General features: G+C 35.6%; 1 protein-coding gene across 1 annotated transcript in view; it reads left to right on the top strand.

The window, feature by feature from the left end:
* Pde1a (phosphodiesterase 1A, calmodulin-dependent) overlaps positions 1-26,111 on the top strand; it is a 223,373-nt gene that overhangs the window by 111,620 nt on the left and 85,642 nt on the right. Inside the window, exon 2 of the mRNA XM_013030653.1 lies at positions 22,563-22,676. Coding sequence (XP_012886107.1) covers positions 22,563-22,676 — 114 coding nt within the window. The remainder of the gene's footprint in view (positions 1-22,562; positions 22,677-26,111) is intronic.

Here is a 26,111-nt window from a genome sequence, read left to right as displayed (position 1 = left end):
GTTCTGGAATTTTGGCTGAAATGACTGATTTGATAGTCAAACTGAGAAGATTTACTCTTGCTCATCTTTGATAGTTTCCAATTATACTTCATGAAATATGGATACAGTACATGATTTATAACCTTTGGAGATAATTATTGTTTCATCACTGGGAAGCCAGTCCTCTAGCTTTCTCTTGGCCCCTTGGGTACATATTTGTTTTTTACGTGTTTGTTTTCTCAGTTTTTCTAAATTCAACATTGCATTAATAGAAATGGAAATGTTTTAAAATTTAAACCAGTTATAAGGGGAAGAGTAGAAAGGATGGGAGGAAATGATGGAAGGGTGACTATCACGATGCATAAGACACATAAATGGACATGCTAAATTGCAACTACTGCATGTGGCTCAGTGGTAGAGTACTTGCCTCATATGAAAGAGGCTCTGGTTTTAATCCCCAGTACCACCCAAACCAAAAAATTATAATAATGTTATGTTTCACATTATTCTCAAATCTGAGACCACAAATCTATCTCTCTCTATATATAAATTATATATATATGTATATAAACTAGTGTGACTGTCATATATATATATGACTGTCATATATATATATATATGTATATATATAATGACAGTCACACTAGTTTATTTTATACTTAATTTAGAACATTTCAAGTAAAATGGTTAAATAAAATAAAGGGATAAATAATAGGAATTTTTTCCTTCCAGAATGAAAAGCAACTGAATCTCTTAAATACAGAAATATAACCAAGATCTTACATGCAAAGAAAACTTGAGTTCTTGAAGCTTTTATTAGGTTAGCTTAGAAATCGTTTTTAACCTATGCAAACCATTTTGCCACAGTTTTTTCAAAATGAGACTACTGACTCTAAATGTGAAAACAGATACATATCTATAAACAATATGATAAGTTGTAGAAATAAGAAGTAGGGACATGGAAAGTATTATTTCCTAGCATGGGCATGTGGATAAATTATAACACCAGATTGAATGTTGATCAATATTGATAGAGTTAATATAATTTTTTCCAAGTCTTTCCATTTCCTAACAAATGGGGCAATGTCAAGTGAAGTAAGGTAGGCCCAAAGAAGCATAGGTCCCATATCTAGTATATGTCTGAGTCAAGCAGAAAAGGTCAGATAAGATGATGTTAGGGAAATGAACCCTAAGATATGAATTCAAATGTTTTTTTTCTTTCATGCGATTGTTTCTAACACATTTATAAGATTATTTCTTTGTTGCTTTGTATGTCCCTCCCCCACAGTATAACCCCTGCTTTCACTGTATTTGATGTCAGTATAATTTGTGGAGGGGAAGGGAAGAAACAATCGTTTAACTAGGCATACAGGTGGACCCATTGCAACAATGAGAAGTACAAGTCGTTATGTCGAAAACAAACTTTACAACTTTGGTGAGGGGGGGAAGGAGGATTGGGTGGGGGGCGGGGAGAGGATAGGAAGGGATGGAAAGGGGAAACAAAGTAGGAGGCTACAATGCTTGATAAGAAATGTACTCATTATCTTGCCCATGTAATTGTAACCCCTCTGTAGAGTATTTTCACAATAAATAAATAAAAAAAATATTGAGAGAGTTTTATCGGATATACACTGTGTTTTATAGCTGTTGGGGAAACATATACATTTGACCCCAAAGTTGATATAAGAAATATTATTTTTTAAAACCTTAAAATTCAACTCAGGGTGTATCAGTCTTAAAAAGTTACATCTATACACAATTGGATAATAGTTAATTTTTTCTGTTAAATAACTTCTGGGTGTTGGAGGGTTTGGCAGTACACTATCACCTAACCAAATCAATATCATTACTAAAAAATTTTAATCTGTATCTGTCCAAGTTTTGCTTTTTATTATACTTTATTCATTTTTCTCTAGCTACCTATTTATGTTAATTTGTAAATTGCTTCATTTTGTGTCACCTTTTTTTTTTTTAACAATCTACCTGGTTAAAATGAATTGAAAGAAAAGATGACCTATATAAGGATTCAGTCAATTTCTATTTGCATGTTATGCAGAGAAGCACTTAATTTTTTTTCAGTAATTTGAAATAACATTTAAAGCTCTTTATGAAATATTTCTCACTGTGTTTTATTTAGTATTTCAAATTTAAATTGCCAATTTAAATTTAAAGTGATGGTTTGCATTAACCCATCCAACTTTACTAAATTTAAGTGAAAGTAATTCTTTTTATATTACTTACATAATTAATTTAATTATAACATTAGGCTCTATGCAATAACCTATTCATGCTTCTAAGTCTTATATATGTTACATGTGATTGATTTTGTTCTAATTTAATCTATAATTTATTAAACCTACACATGGTAGTATTATAAATAAGTCTTGCATTATGAAAAGGGAATAATTTCCCCAGTGCAAGTTATGCACCAAATTGTGTTTTCAATCTGATTTTCAATGCCTTAATGTCAAATGTTCAAAGATAATTACACTTAATATTTGAGGAATCTCTGTGCTGCTTTTTATAATGGCTGAACTAATTTTCATTTGAACCAATAGTGCGCAATAGGTCCTTCCCTCATGAACTCAGCAATATTTATTATCTTTTGTCTTCTTGAAAATAACTGTTCTAACAGCTTTGAAGAGATTTTCTGTTGTGACTTATTTATATTTCTCTAATCAATAGTTACATAGAACATTTAAAAATACATCTGTTGGATATTTGTGTGTCCTTTTTTTGAAAAATGTCTAGTACAGTCATTTTACCCTTTAAAATCAGGTAATTTTTATGCTATTAAGTTTTTATAGTTTATTATATGTTCTTTACATTAATCCTTTATCTGTTTAGCTTGCAAATATTTTCTCATATTATGTAGCTTTTCTTTTTACTTCATTATATTCTTTATGAATGTAAGAGCTTTTAAATTTTATACAATCATGTTGTTTATATTATTTATTTATTTAGTTTGTCAGTCTTGGGGCTTGAACTCTGAGCCTGGGCACTGTTCCTGCACTCTTCAGCTTAAGGCGAGCACTCTACCACTTAGCCACAGCACTACTTCTAGCTTTCTAATGGTTTATTGGCGGACTTTTCTGCCCAGGGTGGCTTTCAACCATGATCCTCAGAAATCAGCCTTTTAAGTAGCTAGGATTACAGGCATGAGCCACCAGCACCTGGCTTGAAATTTTTGAGTCCTATCCAAAGCAATCATTGCTCAAACAAATGTTATTTAGTTTTTCCCTTATAATTCTGGAGGAGTTTTGTTTTCATGTATAATATCTAATTCTATAATCCCTTTGAGTTGACTTTTACTTATGGTAAATTTGAGATAAAAATCACAAATTTCACTCATCTGCATGTGAAAATCCAGTTGTTCCAAAACCATATATATATGTACAGAAGGGTTATAGTTACATGAGTAAGGTAATGAGTCCATTTCCTATGGAACATTGTTACCTCCTCCTTTGTTTTTCCCCTACCATCCCTTTCCTCCCCATCTCCCCAATTCCTCCCTCCCTGCCCCTAAAGTTGTAAAGTTCCCAAAATCATTTTTTTGGGGGGGGTCCGGTTGTGGGGCCTGAACTCTGGGCCTGGACACTGTCCCTCAGCTCTTCAGCTCAAGGCTAGTGCTCTACCACTTGAGGCACAGTGCCACTTCCGGCTTTTTTTCTTTTTGATTATGTGGTGCTGGGGAATCAAACCCAGGGCCTCATGCATGCGAGGCAATGACCATACCAAGATAAAACTTAATGAAAGCAGGGGAATAATAGAGGGTGGTAGAAATAGTGAAAGTGAGAGTAAGTGGAAGATTCAATCTGATTAAAGTATTATCTGTGCTTGTGTGTAATACCATGATGATACATCTTTAAACAATTAAAAATGAGTAATAGGAATATAAACCAGGTTCTGTCTAGGGGCATGGGTACTACTTAGAGAAGGGAGGAAGAATAAAAAGAGTGAGGAAGGAAAATATCAAAATACTTTATGTTCATAGTATGAAAATGGAACATTGAAGCCTATTGAGATTGGTTGGGAAGAGGGTTTGAGAATGAGGTGGAATGAAGGATGGGTTAAGTCTGTTCAAGATTCCTTGAATGTAATATGGACTTGTCAAAATGAAACCCCTTGTACAATCAATTGCTGCTAATAAAAATTTGTGTGGAGGGACAATTATAGGTACCATTACAAAAAAAGGCACAAGGCCACATGATAATAAATATGTCTACCTATAGGAGTGACTTCAGATTTTCCCTTAAAATAGAATATGTGAGCAACATTGTATGTCTATCTAGCATACATATCTCACAAGGCTCTTTTCATGTTTAATTGAGATCATATGTATAAGACTGTTTTGTAAATTATAAAAAATTCTATTCATATGTGAGTTATCAATGCCATTATTATCTTTATTTTTTTTGACAGGCCTGGGCCTTAAAATCAGGGCCTGGCACTGTCCCTGAGCTTCTTTTGCTTAAGGTTAGTACTTTATCACTAGAGCCACAGTGCCACTTCTGGCTTTTTCTGCTTTTGTGGTACTGAGGAATTGAACCCAGGGCTTTATGCATGCTAGTCAAGCACTCTGCCACTAAGCCATATTCCCAGTCAAATGACATTATTATCAAAGCATAACCATACCATGGAAATATTAGTGTGTCATTCTAATTAAAATCTATAATTAAATAAACAACATATTGTTTTAGTAAAAGTTATTTTGAAATTTTCCAATTAATGAGCCTGGATGAATAGCTGATCTACATTCATCTATCGTCTGTTACTTATGTTATATTATTTATGCTCTCATAATTTTCTTATGATTTTTTATTTTATTTAGTATTACAAGACCCCAAGTATACTATAAAAATATACTTCAAATGCTTGATAGAATATGTATTTTGAAAAGAAATTATCTCCAAGTCCTTTGTCACAGATAATCAAGGCAGAAATTTGGCCTAAAAAGGTTCAAATGTAACTACCTATGTATGTAAGTGTAAACCCTCTGTAGATCATCTTGACAATAAAATTAAATTTTAAAGAAGTTAGGGGTATAATTTTTAATATAACTGATGTACCTCAGTAGTAGACCTGTTGGCTGACATGTAAGACTTTAGATTCAATCCCAGCAACGCAAAAATAGTAAAACCATCACCATCACCACCACCAATACAAAAGCTTATGCTAAAGGGAAAAATAGTAAAATATTTTCTTTTCATAAATGTCATAGGAATAACCAAATCAATACCAGACCTCAGGTGAAATACTAGGTACAAAGTATAGGTCAACACAAATAACCAAAGAAAAACCTCTCCAAAATATTTGAAATTTTACATGAACATGAGATTATTTGAAAAACAGCTTCGACTCTTCCAGAAATTTACAAAGCTAGTGCTTAAGAAGCCATTTGTATATACAAAGCATGCCCAATAATAAGCATCTCAAACCCACAAAGTCTCTCTTACCTTCATTGAACAGATACACATTTCTAAATAAGTACTATATTTGCATAGATGATACTGTACTAGTAATCTTATTTTTAAAAATGAAGACATATGTCATTTCTGAAACTACATGGAACAACCATACTTCCTGGGCCATCTGTTTCACCCACCAAGGAGTCCAAGGGATATCTGGGGAAGGGGAACACATGGATATATTTGTATTTTAGGCTGTATACAAAAATTTAATTAAGAAAGACTCTAAAAAAATCTTCTGAATGTCAATTCAAGTCTATGAATAGGCAAATAGTGATTTTCTCTAAAATTTAGCCGTACTTTTTCTATAGACCCCAGTTCTGTCTTTATTTAGGATCTTGTCTTTCTGTGCTTGAGCTATTGCAACTTGCTTATTGGGAAACATTTCTATTTATTATCATCTTTCTCTAGACTATTATTGAATTAAATTATCCATTGAATAAATTCTATTATCACCCAATGTTCAAAGAGAGAATTGTTGTGTTTTTTCTTCTGAAAACTTGTAAATCATAGGTAGGTTTAAATAGGTACAATCAAGGCTTCAAAGAGCACACAACCTAGAGGCAATATAATCATGAAGAAACATAATCATAGCAGAGTTGCAGTAAATATAAAAACAGATACAAAGCACATCCAATTCTGCTTGAAGGGCAACAGATAATGCATGTAAGTCAGTAAGAATCTTACAATGGAGAAAAGGCTAGCTGGTATTTGGTCTCAGTCTCCCTGAAGTAGGTATGCTCAGAAATTTTCTTTGGGAATCTCTGAAGACAATATAGAATCTGAAGAGTTTTACTTTGGTTCAGTCTGAGGTATCTTAAGGTCAGTTCAGTTGTAGTGCAGATGGGAGATTGTGTAGGTAAAGCAAGAGGATGGGAGGACCTACCGTTAGGGAGAATAGTTTGTTGAATGAATAGTCCAAACAAGACCTGGTCTCTAAAGACACAGTTATAGAAAAGAAGAATATGTGTTGTGTTCATAGGAGAAGATATAGAATGAGCAGTACTTAGTGACTAACTGAACATGGTGGGGAAGTGTAAATAAGAAATCTGGGATAAGAATTAATAACCACATTCATGGCTTCTAAGACTGGGTGGCTAATGATGCATTATATGAAGTGCAGCATGAAAGGGAAGAACACGATGGGGGAAAGTTAATTAGCTCACTCTGGAGCAATGGAGGTGCATGTTACTGCTTGAAGCTCTAAAGAACTCAGGTAGGAAGATCTATACACTCGTGGATTTATATCAGAATATAAGTGATAAAGACAAAAATGAGAGAAGACAAGAATAGATCCTCAGGCAACACTACCATTTAAGCAGCAGAATGAGAAAGAAAACAGAAAATTGAGCTACACAGGGGTCAACAAGGATCACAAAAAGCACAGGAAGATAGGTTTAAGAAGAACATGGGGAGGACAACCCAGACAGGCAAAGGGAAGCTGATTCTTTATTCTTATATCCAGGGCAGAGATTCAGCCAACATAGCTTTTGTCCATGTTGGAAGATTAACCAAAGTTATTGCTAATCCTACCTTTGTTGTTTTTTTTTTTAAGTTTCATTTCCTTTAGTGTTGTTAGACAGTAAGATTAACTTTGGAAAACACATCTACCTTTAATCTTTTCCATGAAAAGATTAGAAGATCACTAAGCATTTTGTTTCAGACATTAAGCATGTTAAATACTTACTTTATATCTTTTTTTTAGTTTACCTTTAAGATTTACATAATGACACTTATGAATCTAAAGTGTTTTCCTTTCTCAGAATTTGTCAGTGATAAATTCTAGAATTCTAAACCTTTACTGCAGAAAAGTTTCACTTAGTTAATAAAAAATTATTGCAGATAGTATGTTTCTTGCCTTAATTACTAAGCATATTTTGGTAGAGTGAAAATAGCTTTAATTCATTATTCAGTGAAATGGAGAGGTATTTGATATTTAAATTTTGTGGATGGCAATAGCATACAACTCTTTTCAAACAAAGCAAAGTATTTTTTCCTTCATCTGGGTGATTAAGAATAAATTATACCAATTTTTTGAAAAATAAGCACACAAAGCCTTATAAAAACTTTATGTCAGAGAAAGATATGTTTAGTCTTTAACATGCACAAAAATCTATTTCAAGATAGTTTAGAGCTTTTATTTGAATATTTCTCTAATTATAAGTAATTGTGATTTGATGTTCATTGTTTTATCTTTTTAACTTTATTAAATTTTCTTTAAACAGTTGTACAAAGGGATTTTACTTCAAGACAATGTAAAATATCAAGAAGCTTATAAATTAAGAGTAATAATTTTTATCAAGAAAAGACAAGATTTTGAGAATAAGAATATACATTTGTTATTAGTAGACAAGAGCCAATCATAAATTCTAAGTCTATAAATCTAGCAAAGAAATTAAGCAAACTGCTGTAGTTGATAAATGACTGCAGAACATTCCTTTACTGTTCAATGTCAAAACTGCTCCTCTTGAAGCCTGTTGTTTCTTGAAGCCAGAAAAGAAAACTAAACACAAAAGAGTTTGTGATTAAAGAGGAGATAGAATATTAAAACACAGGGAGTGATGTCTATCCCTAGTTTAAATATTTATACACATGAAATTCAACTTGTTGCAGCTCTGAAGTCATCACTATTCCTCTGTTTCTGTGTCCTGTGATGTAACACCTATCTCCCTAGTGATTTGAGGGGCTCTGGAACATATCTACTTAAAGATCATTCTTCTTAATCTATGTATTCCCTGAAATCCTAGTCAGAAGGTACATTTTTGAAATAAGATTGTGCTAAGAGAAAAATAATATTTCTGTCTGTAGCTCCCATTAATATTGCTATTGGGGCTAATTTCTGCACTTTTCTAACATCTAAGGAAACAGAAAGGGAGCAATGAGAATAAGGTAATAGACTCATAGATAATGGTTTTGTTATAGGGAAGGATGTAAATAGAAATGGAGGTGGAAAGGTAGTAAAGGGGCAAAATCATGGACAGAAGCAAGTTTAGTGGTTCAGAAAATGACCGAAAGAAATTCTAGCAGCATTTTAACAATAACAGAGCTGGCACTGATGCTACATTAGTACTCTGTTTTTTAGAGTACAAATTTCTTGTAAGTTAGCTATACTGGATGCCTCTATTTTGCACATGTACAAACAGTTGTGCTTGGAATATGCTCTTGGAATATTTATGGAGTTGCTGGCCATGAAGGGAATGCTGGATAGATCTGTCATCATGTCATGAGGATGCATAATTAAATAGCATTAAAACTTAGTAGAATGGCTGTTAATAGATAAAATTCATTAGTTGTAGTGTTTCAGTCACCTGTCCAGGATAAGGCAATTACAGTGTAGTTACAAATTGCATTTACACTGTGTATAGCAGTTACACTTGATAGTTTCCAATAAGAAATGTGATCTGATTTCTTTAAGTACTCAGTTTCCTAAGCTAATATTCTTGCTGTAAAGTATGCATGTGTCAGGGCTGGGAACATGTAGAGTACCTGCTCTGTAAGTTCAGGCCCAGAAATCAGACCCAGTACTGTCATAATCACAAAATGTGTGCATTTGTAGTGATTGCAATATTTAAAGTTCTCAGCAACTGTTAATGCTAATTTTATTACTACATTTGTTTGCAGACATCAACCTGTAAGTACATTGATAAAATAATCATAAAATATTAAGAAACACCTTTTCTTTTAGATATCAAGAATTTAGTTTTTGTTTACTAATTGAATTTTACATATTTCTCTTTTAAATAGCACATAGTAAATTTCTTCTACCTTTTACTTTGATTTCTTTCTTTGTTTCTTTTTTTTGGGGGGGGGTCCAGTCATGGGCCTGAACTCTGGGCCTTGGTGCTGTCCCTCAGCTCTTCAGCTCAAGGTTAGCGCTCTACCACAGCACCACTTCCAGCTTTCTTTTCTGCTTATGTGGTGCTGAGGAATTGAACCCAGGGCCGCATGCATGCAAGGCAAGCACTCTACCACTGAGCCACCTTCCCAGCCCTATGATTTCTTAATGTAAAATTTTTTGTTCAAAAATGGAAGAAGTGATTTTATTCTAATCTGAAAAAAGTAAGTTTTTACTTTATTGAAAAAATAAAATTTGTTTGAAAATTATCAAATCCCAAGTTTGGAGAAAACACCATGTATTCTCTACTCCAAGTATTCTATTCATTCTTTTTTTTTAATGGTTTTTATTGTAAAGATACTGTACAGAGGGGTTACAGTTACATGAGTAAGGTAATGAGTACATTTCCTTGAGCATTACCTCCTCCTTTGTTTTTCCCCTACTATCCCTTCCCTCTCCACCTTTCCATTCATTCTTATAGTCTCAGTGGAAAGAGAAGAGGATACAATTAGATTGTACATATGGTTAGCTTTGTAGTTCTTAGAACAATTTGTCATTTTTTTTCTTGGTAAATCTAGCTTTTACCTATAAACACCTATTGCACTGTTAACCTAAAAAAACCTGCATCGACTTTTTCAGCTCAGAAGTGTTGGTCAAAGGGATGATCACAAACTTTATACGGGAAGATCAGCAAAGTTTATTAATGAGTCAGACTTTACGAAACCCCAGACATGTGTAGTGATAGTACAATAATTTAGGTAATAGAGGTCAGTGGTGAATAAACTATGTGTGGATCTCCCTTTGCTTATGAAAATAGGTCGGTAGATAATGAAGAGATAGAAAGAATCATCAAATGGTCATAGCTTTAACACAGAACATTAAAATAGACCGATGTGGTAGAAAGTCACTGAGTGACTATTTTAGGTGAAACTGCCAGAGAAAAATTTGAAGAAAGGTGTCATTTCAACTAAAGTCTTATTGGAGAAAGGTCTCAACCATGGGAAGAATGTGGAAGAGAGTGTTCTGGGAGATAAGAAGATCTGGTAGAAAGACCTCAAAGAAGCTGGTCACTGGTGACACACGCCTATATTCCAAGCTAGCCAGGAGGCTGAGCTCTGAGGGTCATGGTTCAAAACTAGCCTCAGCAGGAAAGGCTATTATCTCTAACTTTTAAAAAAAAAGAGCTGGAAGAGTAAAGCAATTACATTAATTTATTGAATTAGGATTTATTTATCAACAATGGCTAATGGAAATAGAGCTTATGCAGGCAATCAGATGAAATTACTGGTAGAAAAGATGGAGAAAAAGTGTTAGACAGGAGATACGTTTAGATACTAAAATGTTAAAAAACATCTTGAATATACCGCAATGGAATAAGAAAGAGGTCAGATAGGAATCCTATTGTGTTGATTTGTTAGTTGTGTGATGCAAGTTGTCATGTACAACATTATGTACCTAGGAGGAGGAAATGTAAGGAACTCTCTGACTCTGGTTGGTTTTGAGTGAACTGAGTGTGTTCCCAGAGCAACTATCTAGGCTAGGGAAAATGAAACTATAATACCCAGCAACAGTTAGGCTTACACTGTGTCACTGTGCTTAAGCATAGTACTTATATGTCACTTAGTTTTCTTGACAGCCCAAGCAAAACAGATGCTATCAATTTTCTAACTCGAGAGAAAGACAAAACACTAAGTTGTTAATAGAATACATGACTTGCCAATATCAAATCTACTGATAATGTAGACAGTCAAGGCAAGAAGTTAGAAACTTCATTTGAACAAAATAAGCCAGGCATGGTGGTACATCTCTGTAATCCCAGCTATACAGAAAACATAGCTAGGATGATTGTGGTCTGAGGCCAATCAAGAAATAAATCATGAGACCCTCCGAAATACAGCTAAAGTAAAAAAAAAATCTGGGGTGTGACTTCATAGTGCAGTGCCTGCCTAGTGAATTCAAACCCCAGTCTTCTTAAAGAAAAGAAAAAGGGAAAAGGAAAGGAAGAGGAAAACATATGAACTGGCATGTGATGATATTGAACCTGTAACCTTCTAGGGATGTAGAACAATAAAAACTTGAGTTTTTGCTCACAGATCCTCTGCTATTTTTCTTCTATGCTTAGCTGGGATCAGCTGGACAGATGTCCAGGCTGTACGATGGCTCACATCCGCACCATGTTTCCTCATTATCCTCACCCATCTACTACACATGTTCCTATTGTGGTGCATCACATGAGCCCACAAGACCATGCTGAAACATATAAATTCATTGAAGGATTCTGTTTGTGTCAAAGCAACTGACATATTCAAGGTCAGCATCAATATAGGAAATGGTTAGGAGGGGATCACAGTTCAAGAACACTTAGCTGAAGAAGGAAGAAAAATTGACAGCAAATAAGATAGTGCTAGAGAAAACAAGAAGGAAATATATTCTGAGCAAGTGTTTGGAAGTGAACAACGCAGAACTTGGAGTTGCATAAGGACAACTCCTTAGGCATAGGTGATGATGGCGTAGTTGGCAGTGGTTACCTTCCATGGGGTGGTGGAAGGGAAGTCTGAGGACTGAAGCAGAGGTGACAATGTGATCCTGGAGAGCTGTTTGCTATGAAGAGAAGGCAAACCTGTTTGGGAATGATAGCTGTAGGAGAAAGAAAGTTAGCTTGGCTGACACCCATCATCCCAGATACTTGGGGTGCTGAAATTGAATGGACCTAAGTTCATGCCCACCTGGGCAAAAAAATTCACAAGATCTCATCTCAACCAATAGAAAGTCACAATGTCAAATAGCAGTCATCTCAGTTGTGATGGGAAGCATACAGTAGGAGGATGACTGTCTAGATGTAGGCTCAGGCAAAAAGCAAGACCCCTTATCAAAATAAGGGAAGGGATGGGAAGGGGAAACAAAGGAGGAGGCAACAATGCTTGATAAGAAATGTACTCATTATCTTGCCCATGTAATTGTAACCCCTCTGTATGGTATTTTCACAATAAAAAATGAGTATGAAAGTCTTGGAGGTATGGTTCAGGATCACAGTGCCTACTTCATAAGCCTTAGTTCAAACTCCAGAATGCCAGAGAAGTTATGTCAAGATAAATGAGAATTACTTTATGAGATGGATGTGATATTAAAAAAGTTAACATATGACACATTTAAATCAGTGTACTATTGCTCATATGGAGTCTCTGAATTACGAACTCCCAGAAGGACTAAGGACAGTGACTTATACTAGTGCTCCTAGCTATATTGAAGACTGAAACAGGACCATTGCAGTTTGAGGCCAACCATGAAAAAAATGGCAAATCCTCATCTGGAACAATAAATGGTGTATACAATAGTATACACCATTCATCCCAGCTATGTATGCCAGCCTGGGAAAAATGTGAGACCCCATTAGAAAACCAGTGAACACAAAAGGACTTGCTGCATAACACAAATGGTAGAATACCCACATAACAAGTGTAAGGCCCTGAGTTCAAGAAAAGGAAACAAGGAAGGAAGGAAGGATGAAGGAAAGAAGGAATGGGGGAGATGGAGGGAGGGAGAAAGGGAGGGAGAGAGGGAGGGAAGGAAAAAAGGAAGGAAGGAAAAGTTGGCTTTACAGAGAGCCTGCACAGAGAGCAAAGCCAAAAGTATCAAAGTTTTGATGTCTGGGAAACTGTGAGGACAAAGAGCTAACTCCATGAAGTTGGTGATGGCCTAGTGACTCACAGTGAAAACTGTACCAACTACTGCACTGGTTTTATGTCCAAGTTTGCAGTTTAATTGTCCAGCATTAATTTAAATCCTTGATGATGATATATCAATCAGAAAGATCTTTAGAAGCAGCCATTTACTTACAACTATAAATATTATTTTATATTTAAGATTCTCTTTAGCTAAAAATCAAGCCATCTATCTACCCCAAATTGCTTTCACCACAACCCATTGTTAAAGTTGTTCATGCTCAAGATCCTCAGATTGCAATTTAAATCATATAGACAATCAGGTGTCAGCTCGTCTTGCTCATGTATCCCTATGTTCTTCCATAGAGACCAACTCCTTGCCTTGTTGCTGCCTCCCAAGCCCCCAAACCTATTAGTGTTCTCTCCCAGGTCACTGGCTTTTTCAAAGCTGGGACCTAATTCAGTGTAACCAGAGGAAACTAGAATACTGCTTAACTGTAATGACTTTTATTATTAAAGAGCCACATCTTGCTCTTCCAATGTCCCTCAAACCCTAAGTGACACTAAGTTACAGGTGTCGTTGAAGGCACACTCCATGTTTAGAATGTAATGTTAAAATGTGTGCTAGTTTTTTAAGAGCCATGCTGTTTCCACAGGTGTGGGCTTGTTGCTATGGAGTCCAAGCTAACCACTAATTTAACCAAAAACACTCTCCCTTGCCTGTACTTTTCCTTTATCATCTTTATATTTCATCAAAAACATGTCAAATTATAATGATGGTTCTTTGTAGCTTTTGATTTGAGGTCAAGACTCCAGTTACTAAGAATGATTTATTTCCATTCAGATGAATATGTCTTCTGTCTCCTTCCAAAATAATTTCCAATGGGTATATGTTAAATGAATGACTACTCATTATTTCTTTTGTGAGTTTAGTTGAAAAGATTTAAAACACACATGCATGTGCGCACGTGTGCATGCGCTTGGACACACACACGTTTCAGAAATAAATAATAGCAGAAGCACAGCCTCTGCTTCCTAGTGATAGTCATTTTCTTAAGCCTTAGAGCTTTACTGTATGGCATTAAATGAAGGTTTCTATAGAGTTGTAAAGTTGTGTATGTGTGTGTATGAGAGAGACAGAGAGAGACAGACACAAAGACAGAGAGACAGAGACTAAGAGGGAAATAGTGTGAAAAACTCAGATTCTCTTCATAATAAAATTATGTTCTTATTTTGATAAGGTAGACTCCACAATGGCTAACAAGTTAAGCAATTTGTTGTCATTTTAGGAAAGATTTAGAGAATCACTGTAACAATACCATTTAATAATATAGAAGTTACTTGGCTATAAATGTGTGTACATTCAGCAGATGTCCACTGGATTTTAATTTTACTATTAGGTTAACAAATTTTTAAGAATGATTAAATCAAAAGTTGACAGTTTCAACTTTATGGCCATGGAAAGGAAAAATGTAATTTATCGTACTGGGAATAGAACGCAGGTTCTAAATCACGCTACATATATGCTCTACATCTTTAGCTGGGAACTCTGGCTTATTAATTATTAATAAGAATTTCAGGTAGTTACTAGACATATCACAGTCTTACTTCCATCTTAATATAAAAGAAAATAGCATGAATTTCTGAGGAATACAGACTTGTTTCATATATGTTTCTGTGATACAGTTGTTTAGATGTGAACTAGTTGCTTAAGATTCCAATCCTCAATGATCAAAATTTCTGAATTGAGAATATTATACTTGCATTTTTGTGAAGAATAAGTAAATTTTAACCATTTATTGAATGAGCAAGACTACAAAGAAAAATTCAGGATTAGCTGTGTCAATGCAATAAAACATTCATTTGGACTTCATGTTCATATATTGTGCAAATCATTTATAGATTTCCAAATATTCAATTTTTGGAATAAGTGGGGATGGATGGTGTTAATTTTTAGAATTGTTTGTTTATGTACACATATATATCCATAAGTAACAAAATTTCATAAAACTTGCCAGGCGCTGGTGTCTCACGCCTGTAATCCTAGCTACTCAGGAGGCTGAGATCTGAGGATTGCGGTTCAAAGCCAGTCTGGGAGGAAAGTTCAAGAGACTCTTATCTCCAATTAACCACCAGGAAACCAGAAGTGGCGTTGTGGCTCAAGTGGTAGAGCACTAACCTTGAGCTGAAGAGCTGAGGGACAACACCCAGGCCCAGAGTTCAAGCCCCACAACCAACCCAAAAAAATATTATAAAACAGTATATATTCTCACTTACATGTAAAAGGAAAATGTTGACATGGGAAAGCAGAATATCCCAAAAGTCCTAGAAGTAAGGAAGGAGGGAATATAGATGAGAGTGGGATTCTAGGTACGATCTTCAGCTTCATAGGAAGAAGAGTTCTAGCATAATAGAGTAAATATAGGGCATAGTAAGTATTAACTGTAATATACTTATAAAAAGAACCACAGGAAATTAAAAGGTTTCTTATACAAAGAAATAATAAATTCTTAAAAATATAGAAATTGTAATTGCACATATTTGAGCATTATACTCTATCTATCTATCTATCTATCTATCTATTTATCTATCTATCTATCTATCTATCTATCTAAATGATCATGCCATGTCCCACAAAATGTGTATGTTTCACTTTAAAAGAATAAGAGCACATGCACCCATACTGTTTCCAACATCCTTGTCTCAATTTTTCTGTTAAATTTCTTAACTTCTTTACTATTAAATTTTAAAACTAGCCAGGTCTGGTGGTGAATGTCTGTAATCCACAGCACCAAGGAGGCTCAAGTAAAAGGATTATAAGTTTGAGGCCAGCCCTGGCTCTATACTGAGATCCTGCCTATAAACAAACAAACAAACACAGAAAAAAATTCTAGCTGTCATGTCAGAGCTGAATTTATTACTGGATTGTCCATGACATTGAAAATTACTTTTTGCCTTTCCATCAATACTTACTTACTTAATCAAACGGAGGACCCAGTCTAAGCAGCCCTTGAGAGACATAGGTTTTTGTTTGTTTTGTTAATACTATTGTTTTCACACTTCTTTAAGCATGTTGACATTTGTCACAATCCACTGAATTTATGAGTTATCTTTTGTCTGGGTAAACCTTTGATGACTGTAATGCATAATTACTTTTCATTTCTAAGCAGTGGCAGCAACATTTGCCCAACACCTGGCTCCATCATCAACTGGTTGCGTATCAGGGTTCAGCTTGTGGGGATACTTGCCTGAGATTGCTTAGTTGTTTTACTGGTAGTATTTCAAAGTTGTTGCATGACCACTGACCATTTTTTCCATAAGATTGTTTTAAGTAGTTTCTTTGAAAAGAAATCCCCCAGATAGAGCACTCATTATAATCTTTTTTGTTGTTGTTGTTGTTGGTTGTGGGGCCTGAACTCTGGGCTTTGGTGCTGCACCTCAGCTCTTCAGCTCAAGGCTAGTGCTCTACCACTTGAGCCACAATGCCATTTCTGGATTTTTCTGCATATGTGATGCTGAGCAATCGAACCCAAGGCCTCACACATGCAAGGCAAGCAGTCTACCACTTCCCAGCCCTCATAATAATCTTTTCAGCACATTTCATCCCTGAGGGGAAAACCAAATTGCAGTAGAAAATTAGTATCTGTGTTATAAAAAGGAGAGAGTATCACACTTTCAAAGGAAAAGTCTAGGTAATTGAAGAAAACAACAACAACGACACTAATAATAATAATTTAACAAATGAAGACTCCAGCATTTTAGACCATGAGAACTTGTCTCATTATGGAGTGTGAGGGTGAATGGGAAGTAGAAAAACTGTATATAAATAAGCTAAACATTTGGAGGGCCAAAGACATATAATTTCCACTAAGAGTTCTTGGGATTTGTGTAGGAGTGTTATAGGGCCCACCCAGGGCATCTTGAACAACAAATAAAACAAATGGGATCCTTACTAGTTCCCTGTTGTTGTTGTTATTGTTGTTTTAAAATCATCGTCCCAGCAATCAATTTTGTGAATTAAATTTAAAAATTAAGATTTGTTTTGTTTTTCTAGTTAGACTTTAGCTAATTTACTTGGGTTGTTTTTTTCCTTTTTTTTTTAAATTTCCATTCCTAGGTTTCCTAAATTTGCAACTCATTATCCCAGTGATGATGCCATTCTCAAAACTGTCTTATAAATATCAAGATAATTTTCCTAAAAAGTCTCATGAGGAGAGAATTATTTACAGTGCTCCTGAGAGATTATACATATTGAAGCCTCATTACTACAGCTTCAGGAGAAACTACAATTAAACTTGAGGTTTGTTGTTGTCCAATTTTAGTGCTATCTGGAAATCCATGTCTTCCTGCAAATAGAGAATGAGGGAGAGAGGAGAATTGTTTAAATAAAAAAGCCAATACATACAAACAATCTTCACAAGAAAAGTCATCTTCTCAATCAATTTATTTGACCTTAGTTTGGATACTTATTATATACCACAAACTGCATGCCTATGAAAGAACTGGACTTTCAAGAGTTTCTTTTTAAATGACTCAATTTTCCTCTTACTGAGTATCCACAGTAACACAAGGACCTCTCTACTTCCAGATAGTATCTGTTGTGGAAATGTTTCTCTTTATTAAATTTTTTTGAATGTTGTGTAATCTATTGTAATAGGAAAAATTCCATGTTGACTTTTCCTTCTGTACTTCTGGTTTTTGTATGCTTATTTCTCTAAAAACTATTTTTATGATTTTCTTTTTTCTGATAGTGTACTTTTAAAAGTCATGTTGGTACATGCTTCTGCATTCATGAAATATCTCAAGCTATATTTGTCTTCCCCAAAACTTGAACGTGGCAATCCTAAACCCTCTTTTCCCAGAGTAGATGGCATCTAGAGGTAGGGCTGTTAGGATGTGACTACTTAGGACAGAGCCTTCAGGATGAATGAATAGGATCAGTGGATTTATAAAAGAGCTCCTTCCTCCTTCCACTCTTCAAGGAGCAATGAGAAGAGAAAAAGCCCTCACTGGCAGAATCTGCTAGCCTTGGTGAAAGATCCCAGCCTCCAGCCTCCAGAATTGGGAACTGGAAGGGAGGGGATTCTACTGTTGTAAGTTGCTCCCTTACCCCTTATATGGTGATTCGTGGTAGCATCCTTAATAATGTCCCACAACTTTAACTTTTTAGCTTAGTTTTCTTTTTGGCAGAAGTTTGGTGCTGAGATTGCTTTGTTTCCTCCAGACTGCAGTAGACTTGACTGGTTTTCTGCTCTCTGAGTGTGTCAGGAGCTCTTCTGTCTCTCATATTTTGTGTGCCCAGCTTCCTGTCTATGTGTTCTCTCACAGTACAGACCACATTCTTATTTGATTTTTCTAAACCTGCACCAAATATGTTGACCTTTTATCAACTTTTAAAGTGCACAGTGTAGCAGGTTCTGCCACAGTGGTTCATTCCATGTCCATGTTGAAAACTGTTCCCTATTTCCTTTTCTTTTCATCTATCTATCTATCTATCTATCTATCTATCTATCTATCTATCTATCTATCTATCTATCTATCTATCTATCTATCTATCCATCCATCCATCCATCTATCTATCTATCTATCTATCTATCTATCTATCTATCTATCTATCTATCTATCTATTTTATTGTGAAAATACCGTACAGAGGAGTTACAATTACATGGGGAAGATAACGAGTTCATTTCTTATCAAGCAGTGTTGCCTCCTCCTTGTTTCCCCTTCCCATCCCTTCCCATATTCCCCCTACCTCCCCCTCACCCAGTCCTCTCCCCCCACCCGGTCACCCCCCCCACACCAAAGTTATAAAGTTCGTTTTTCAACATAACGATTTGTACATCTCATTGTTGCAATGGATCCGCCTGTATCCCTAGTTAAACGATTTGTTTTTGCCCTTCCCCTCCACAAATTATACGACATCAAATACAGTGAAAGCATGGGTTATACCGTGGGGGAGGGATCAACATAGAAATCATCTTATAAATATGTTAGAAACAATTGCATGAAAGAAAAAAAACATTTGAATATTTATGTTGTGGTTCATTCCCCTAACATCACCTTATCTGACCTTTTCTGCTTGTCTCAGACATATACTAGTTATTGCAAATAAGGGAAACCATGGGACCTATGTTTCTTTAGGCCTGGCTTACTTCACTTAATATAATTTTTTCCAAGTCTTTCCATTTCCTAACAAATGGGACAATGCCATTCTTTCTGATGGAGGCATATACTTACTTTTCTAAAAAAGATCTATCCCAAACTCTCAAAAAAGCCTACTTTCAATTATTTCAGTACATATACATGGAACATATTATAAGGAAGTTTCTATTTCCATGACTTCACCAGTTGTTTTAACAAGCTGAGAACAATTGAAGTTTGCATCGCTGTCAGCTGCTGTTTGGATATTTCAACCCTTTTCAAAGTCTGTTTACTTCCATGTGAACTTTCATGACTTGTTATTTTTTTCTGTCATTTAAATTTGTCAGGGTCAGTGATTCCAAAACTACCAATTAACGAACACGACTTCTCAAGTAAGTCACTTAATTTGTGAGCAAAATATTAGATACTTTAATAGAGAACTATGTCATTAAAATTCTTTTCATTATTATCAAAGGAACAGTTAATTACCAAGAAGTAATATCGGTAGCCTAGTTCTTTTAGTCCTTCCTTGTCCAGGAAGAAAAACAACATTCCATTATAATATACTTTTAGTATTTCTTGGTTTATCCATTTGAGATTTTTTATCTGTGGACATCAAAAATAGAAATAATGGAGGTAAGTCTTGCTTATTAGTTCTACATCCTGGCCTTCTCAAAGGAGACTGGTACATAGTCTCTTGCTATTAACCTTTATAGCAGAGTGACTAATAATATTATTCATTTGCTGATATATAAATGATGCTTTTCTTCCTCTAAGATTTCAAGATCGTATTTTTAAAATATATTGAATTGTGATGCAATCGAAGCTTCTGTCAAAACAAGAAGGTCTGAATATTCTAACAGTTTCATTGTTCATCAATTTCTATTTTCCTTAGCTGACTTTCTTCCTACATCTTGTGTGTGCATGTGTGTGTGTATGTGTGTGTTTATGTGTGTGTGTGTGTGTCAGTGGGGTTTGAATTCAGGGCCTTGTGACTGTTAGGCAAGTACTACACAATGTAAGTCATGCTCCTAGGTCTTTTTTGGCTGTTGCTACTTTTTCAACTATGGTCTTTTGTGTTTTCCTATACCTCCTTACAGCTTGGATGAAAGACTTATACCACCCAGTGGGCTTATTGATTGAAATGGGGTCCTTGTTGACTTTGGCTTGGGCTAGCATTGGACCAGCACTTAGAAATGTGAACCACGTCAATATTAACTACTTTATTTGATCTAGTAAATTCCTGAAATGACCACACATCTTTTTTCTGAGATTTCTCTTTCCCTTTACTTGTGCTAAATTTCTTGTATGTCTCTGCTTTGTTGAATGTATTTCCAAGTGACTTCTTATAAAAGAGTGAAGGGATGTGGTTGAGAGGGTTGGGGGAGAATTTTGAAAGGGATAACATTGGTCAAGATGCATTATGTTCATTAACTGCTTTGTTGTGACAACTTCTTTGTATAACTTAAAGATAACAATAGTAATAAGAAGAAGAAGGAGGAGGAGGAGAAGGAGGAGAAGGCGGCATAGAAAGTCAAATTTTTGGAATTGTTGAGTATTTGAATATGCTTTTATCTTTTCCACCAACTTTCCTGAGTTTTCCTGAGTATACGGAATCTTAGGTAGTCCATAGGACCACCTATGTAATATATACCCAGTGAAAATAATACCACCAATCTCTAAGCAAGCCTTCCAAGTGTCAGGCACCATTTGATTCAGAACTCACATGCCCATGGAAGTGTCCCTAATGTGCTCTATCACTGGCCCATCTTACTTCTGGGAAAATGACCTTTTCTCTGATAATCTCTCCATCTCCCCAATGTTCCCTTTGCATTGAACTCCAGTGAGCTGCATATTAGACCTCCTGAACTTTCTAAATTTGTTAACTTTTTATGACTGTCATATCCACCTAGTTTTCTTTTTGGTCTCCTTTCTGGCAGAGTAGCCAAACATTTCCTTCTTCAATGGAGATTTTCGTGTAAACTCTTGGTGTTAAATTCCAGAATGTCTTTCATCCCTATTTCTTCCATTTACAAAGTGATGGCATTATATTATTGCTTTTTGCATCTGTTCATGTTTTTCTTTGCCTTCTGTATTTTTCCATGTCTTTCACATTTCTGTAATATGTTTGTTGGGATTTTTTTGTGACTTGAATGTTGGAGCTTTTCTCCTTGGCTACCCACTGACAATTACAGTTGAGATTTTTTGAACAGTGTTATCCCTCATTTCTTTAAAAGGTTTTCTTTTTGACACTTAAACAATTATAGTCTTCACACTACACACTAAACTTTGATCCCTTATTTTATTATGTTCTCTGAAGAAGCAGAACAACAATGGATGAAATTCTTTTTTTTTCTTTTCTTTCTTTCCTTTTTCCTTTTTTGCTGGTTCTGAGTCTTGAAATAAGGGTTTGGGTACCATCACTGAATTTCTTTTGTTCAAGGTTAGCGCTCTACCACTTGAGCCACAACTCTACTTCTGGCTTTTCTTTTTTTTAAAGTAGTTTATGAAAATAAGAGTCTCATGGACTTTCCTGCACAGGCTTGCTTCAAATTTCAGTCCTCAGATCTCAGGTTCCTGAGTAGCTAGGATTACAGTCATGGGCCACCAGTGCCTGGCTAGACTAAATTCAAATGTACTCCTATGGAATATACTTTTATGAAGCAATCCTATGTATATATGTATATATATATATATATATATACTCCTATGAAAATATTTCAAATATATTCTTTTTAGTTTTTAAAAGACTATTCTTGATATATGTGCTTACATTATATATAATATATAAATATTATCTATACCTTTACCACTGAATAGCGTTAAGTGAATAAGTGAGGCCCAGAAAGACAGAAAACAGCTTTTTTCTCATATCTGGAAGCTAGATCTAATTTATAAATATACAAATAAACACATATGAACTTACATGCAAGTGTACATACATATGTTAATCAAAGTGTGATATTTGCAGGGGAGACTTCAAATGGTGTAATTCCTCAGAAAAACAAACCCATGGTCCAACAAGATGAATACCAGGAAACTAGTACTTGAATGGTGTGCAGGAAGCAGGAGTTTAGGAAAATGGGGGACTGATGAAGAGAGGAAAGGGAGGAGAATGCCATCATAATATCCAATGTATATGCTATGAAATTAAGAAAATTGTGGGGATGGGTTGGGTTGGGAGTGATGGTCAGCGGGAAATGCTAAAAGGGGTGGCATTGATCAAAATGCATTGCATTTACAAGCTGGTATGTTGAATAGTAGCCTTTTGGTACAGCTTCTTAAAGATAATAAAAACATAATTTCAAAATGTCTTACTTATACAGTGTTTTACTTATACAAAAACTGAATATTTCAATTCAGCTATATGGAACTATGTCACATATTGGCCCAGTTTCATACTTAATGCTGTACTATTTTCCACAGTTATAATATAATTAATAGATTTTTCTCTTTGGCTCATTTTTTTGAAACAGACTAAGATGCCTAGTGAAACAGCTGGAGAGAGGTGATGTCAACATCGTAGACCTGAAGAAGAATATTGAATATGCAGCATCAGTGCTGGAAGCTGTCTACATCGATGAGACAAGGTGCAGTTTCATTTCCACTCCACTTTATCCTTGTTGTTTCTGTCCTCTTTCTCACACAGGAAGTTAATTAGTACAGAAACAAAATTTTTAAAAAATCAAAATTTGAAAGGATCCTTTTCATGCAACTAATTAATTGAGCTATGATTTTATATAAATATATATATAAATAGATACATATATACACACTTTACTCTGAATAGTGAAATATAATAGTCCAACAGTAATGTTATAAAATGAAAAAATAATTTAAATGTCTTCTCCTGTGTAACCATCCTTCAGCTCACACTTGTATCAGGGGTATGTGTAAGCTTACAGTTTTTTGCAAAGATCCTTCTGAGAAAATTGGGTATTATGTGCCCGTACAACTTCATAAAACTCTGTATGGACAGATTGCTAAAAGACATTCCCTAAAATGTTGTCCTTCAAACACAGCCTCAGTCAGCAGAGGAATAAGAAGGTAAGAAATGGAGACTTGTTTGAAAAGGATTGTTAATCTGATACTGTGGCTCCCAGACAAACCACCAACACTTAATGGGATGTTTGCAAATTCAAGAGACTTGGCCAATGCCTCTTGGCATTTGCAGGGTCCTGAGATTGGTTTCTGGTTTTCACTTAATTAAAGACAAAGGTGACAGCCTATAGAAGTCTACTTGTTGAAATCAGAGCAAAGAGGGAACCTGATGAGGGAGAAATATACACAATCACATGAAGTTGTCAAATTGGTTATTATTGTGTGAATTTTACTAATGAGAACTAAACTTCATTTAAACACCTCTACAGCTTACTAGATAAAACTGTATTATTACTGTTTTTTTCCTATGAGGGAACTAACCCACAGAAACATTACATACATAGCTTACCCAGAAGAATAAATTCAGGAGTGGGAGTAAGGCCTTGAAAATCTAACTACTAAATACAATTCTCATCCTCATTGCTGTTTTTTAAAAATATTTTTTATTGTCAAGGTGATGTACAGAGGGGTTACAGTTACATAATTAAGGTAATAAGTGCATTTCCTGTCAAACTTGTTACCCCCTCTGTCATTTTTCTCCTACTCTCCCTCCCACCCGCCCCTTGGTTTTGTGTATATCACTGTTGCATTGGTTATCCCTTGTCCTCTGATGCTGTTTTAACATAGAACAATCTGGTGGTTTCTGAGTCTCAGTGTGAGTGTGGATGGACACTCACATGTTGCCAGAGTCTTGAGACCCTGGGGTGCATTGATCACGTTTCTCTTTTTTTCCCCAACTCTACCTTCAATGATCATGGTTTGATGTCTTGACATCTGCCACAGGGGAGTATTCACGCCATGGAAAATGTCAAATGCTGTAAATCAGCAGTTCACTTTACTCAGAGACCTGCATTCAGAGAGAAATGTATCATCATGCCACTGATTAACCCAAGGATCACCTCTTAAGAATCTGTAAAGGGCTGGGAAGGTGGCTCAGTGGTAGAGCACTTGCCTTGCATGCCTGAGGCCCTGGGTTCGATTCCTCAGCACCACATAAGCAAAAGAAAAAAGCCGGAAGTGGCGCTGTGGCTCAAGTGGTAGAACGCTAGCCTTGAGCTGAAGAGCTGAGGGACAGCACCCAGGCCCAGAGTTCAGGCCCCACGACCGGACCCCTCCCCCAAAAAAAGAGAATCTGTCAAGAGCTGTGATGTTATGGCAAAAGAACCAACTTAGGAATCTTATTTATTTATTTATTTGTATTTTAAATTATTTTTTATTTCAAGAGTGTGTACAGAGGGGGTTACAGTTACAAAAGTAAGGCAATGAGTACAGTTCTTGTCCAACATTGTTAGCTCCTCCCTCATTTTTTTCCCATCTTTCCCTCCCCTTCCCCTCACTTTCCTTCCTCCCAAGTTGGAAAGTACATTTCCAACATAGTATCTTGTTAGTATCAAAAAACAAAGACATTCTAAACAACAGTACTTAATCTGGCTTGATTTCTTATACATGCAGAATCACAGAGTAGTAAACTGAGGATATTGACTTTTCTTTTGGGGTACTGGGAATTGAACCTAGGACATTGTACTTACTAGACAAGTGTTTTGCCACAGAGCTTCATCCCAGCCCATGTGTATAATTACTAAAGTAGTATTTGTTTAAGGAATATTAGTAACATATAAATTATTTCAAAGAAATAAGGGGCCAGGTGCTGGTGGCTCACGCCTGTAATCCTAGCTATGCAGGAGGCTGAGACCTGAGGATTTCATTTACAGCCAGCCCAGGCAGGAAAATGTTAGACTCTTATCTCCAATAAACCACCAGAAAACTGGAAGTGGTGCTGTGGCTAAGTGGTAGTGCTCTAGCCTTGAGCTGAAGAGCTGAGGGACAACTCTCAGGCCCCACAACTGACCAAAACAAACAAACAAAAAAAGAATCTCAAAGAAATAAGGATCAGGAAGTATCTCATTGTCTTTCAACTTAAATTTTAAAGCCTACTAAAACCTTCTGAAATTAAAAAAAAATTTGGATTACTTTTTTTATTGTCAAGGTGATGTACGGAGGGGTTACAGTTATGTAAGTAAGGTAATAAGTATATTTCTTGTCAAACTTGTTACCCTTTCCCTCATTTTTCTCCTACTTTCTCTCCCTCCCTCCCTTCCCCTTCCTTCCCCAGGTTGTACAGATCATCTAACATATTGTCTTATGTGTATAGCTGTTGCATTGGTTCCCCACTTGTCCTATGTCTCACCATTCTGTTGTTCCCCTTCACTTCCCTAATCCAAGTAAATGTATATACAATACCAGGGTACCAAAATCAAATACAGCGACAACAGGGTATATACCATGGGGAGAAGAACATACAAAAGAAACCAAAAGAAATCAGGTAGTATATTAAAAACAACAACAACATAGAAAAACCTTTTGTGTCCATATCTTGGAGTTCATTGTGCTTAGCATAATCTTAAATGGTGATATATACATAGATATTGAGCTGTTCTTCTCATCTGCTAAGATTATCCTAGACCTATACTAATTATTGCAAATAAGGGAAACCATAGGACCTATGTTGCTTTGGGTCTGCTTACTTCACTTAATATGATTTTTCTAAGTCTTTCCATTTCCTTATAAATGGGGTGGTGCCATTCTTTCTGATGGAAACACAGAATTCCATTATATATACATATATATCACACACATTTTATACACACACACATACACACACACCACATTTTCTTGATTAATTCATCTACTGAGGGGCATCTGGGTTGGTTCCATAGCTATGGTGAATAATGCTGTGATAAACAGTTGTGCTGGTAGCTTTAGTATGGTCTTGTTTGTGATCATTTGGGTAAATGCCCAAAAGTGGGATTGCTGGGTCATAGGGGAGCTCTATGTGGAATCTTTGGAGGAACCTCCATACTACTTTCCACAGTGGTTGAACAAGAAAATTCCATGTGGTAACAGCCAGAAAATAACAAAATTGA

This window comes from Dipodomys ordii, unplaced genomic scaffold, assembly GCF_000151885.1.
Source record: "Dipodomys ordii isolate 6190 unplaced genomic scaffold, Dord_2.0 Scaffold5, whole genome shotgun sequence".
Taxonomy (NCBI): domain Eukaryota; kingdom Metazoa; phylum Chordata; class Mammalia; order Rodentia; family Heteromyidae; genus Dipodomys; species Dipodomys ordii.
This window is presented reverse-complemented; position numbering and strand designations above follow the sequence as displayed.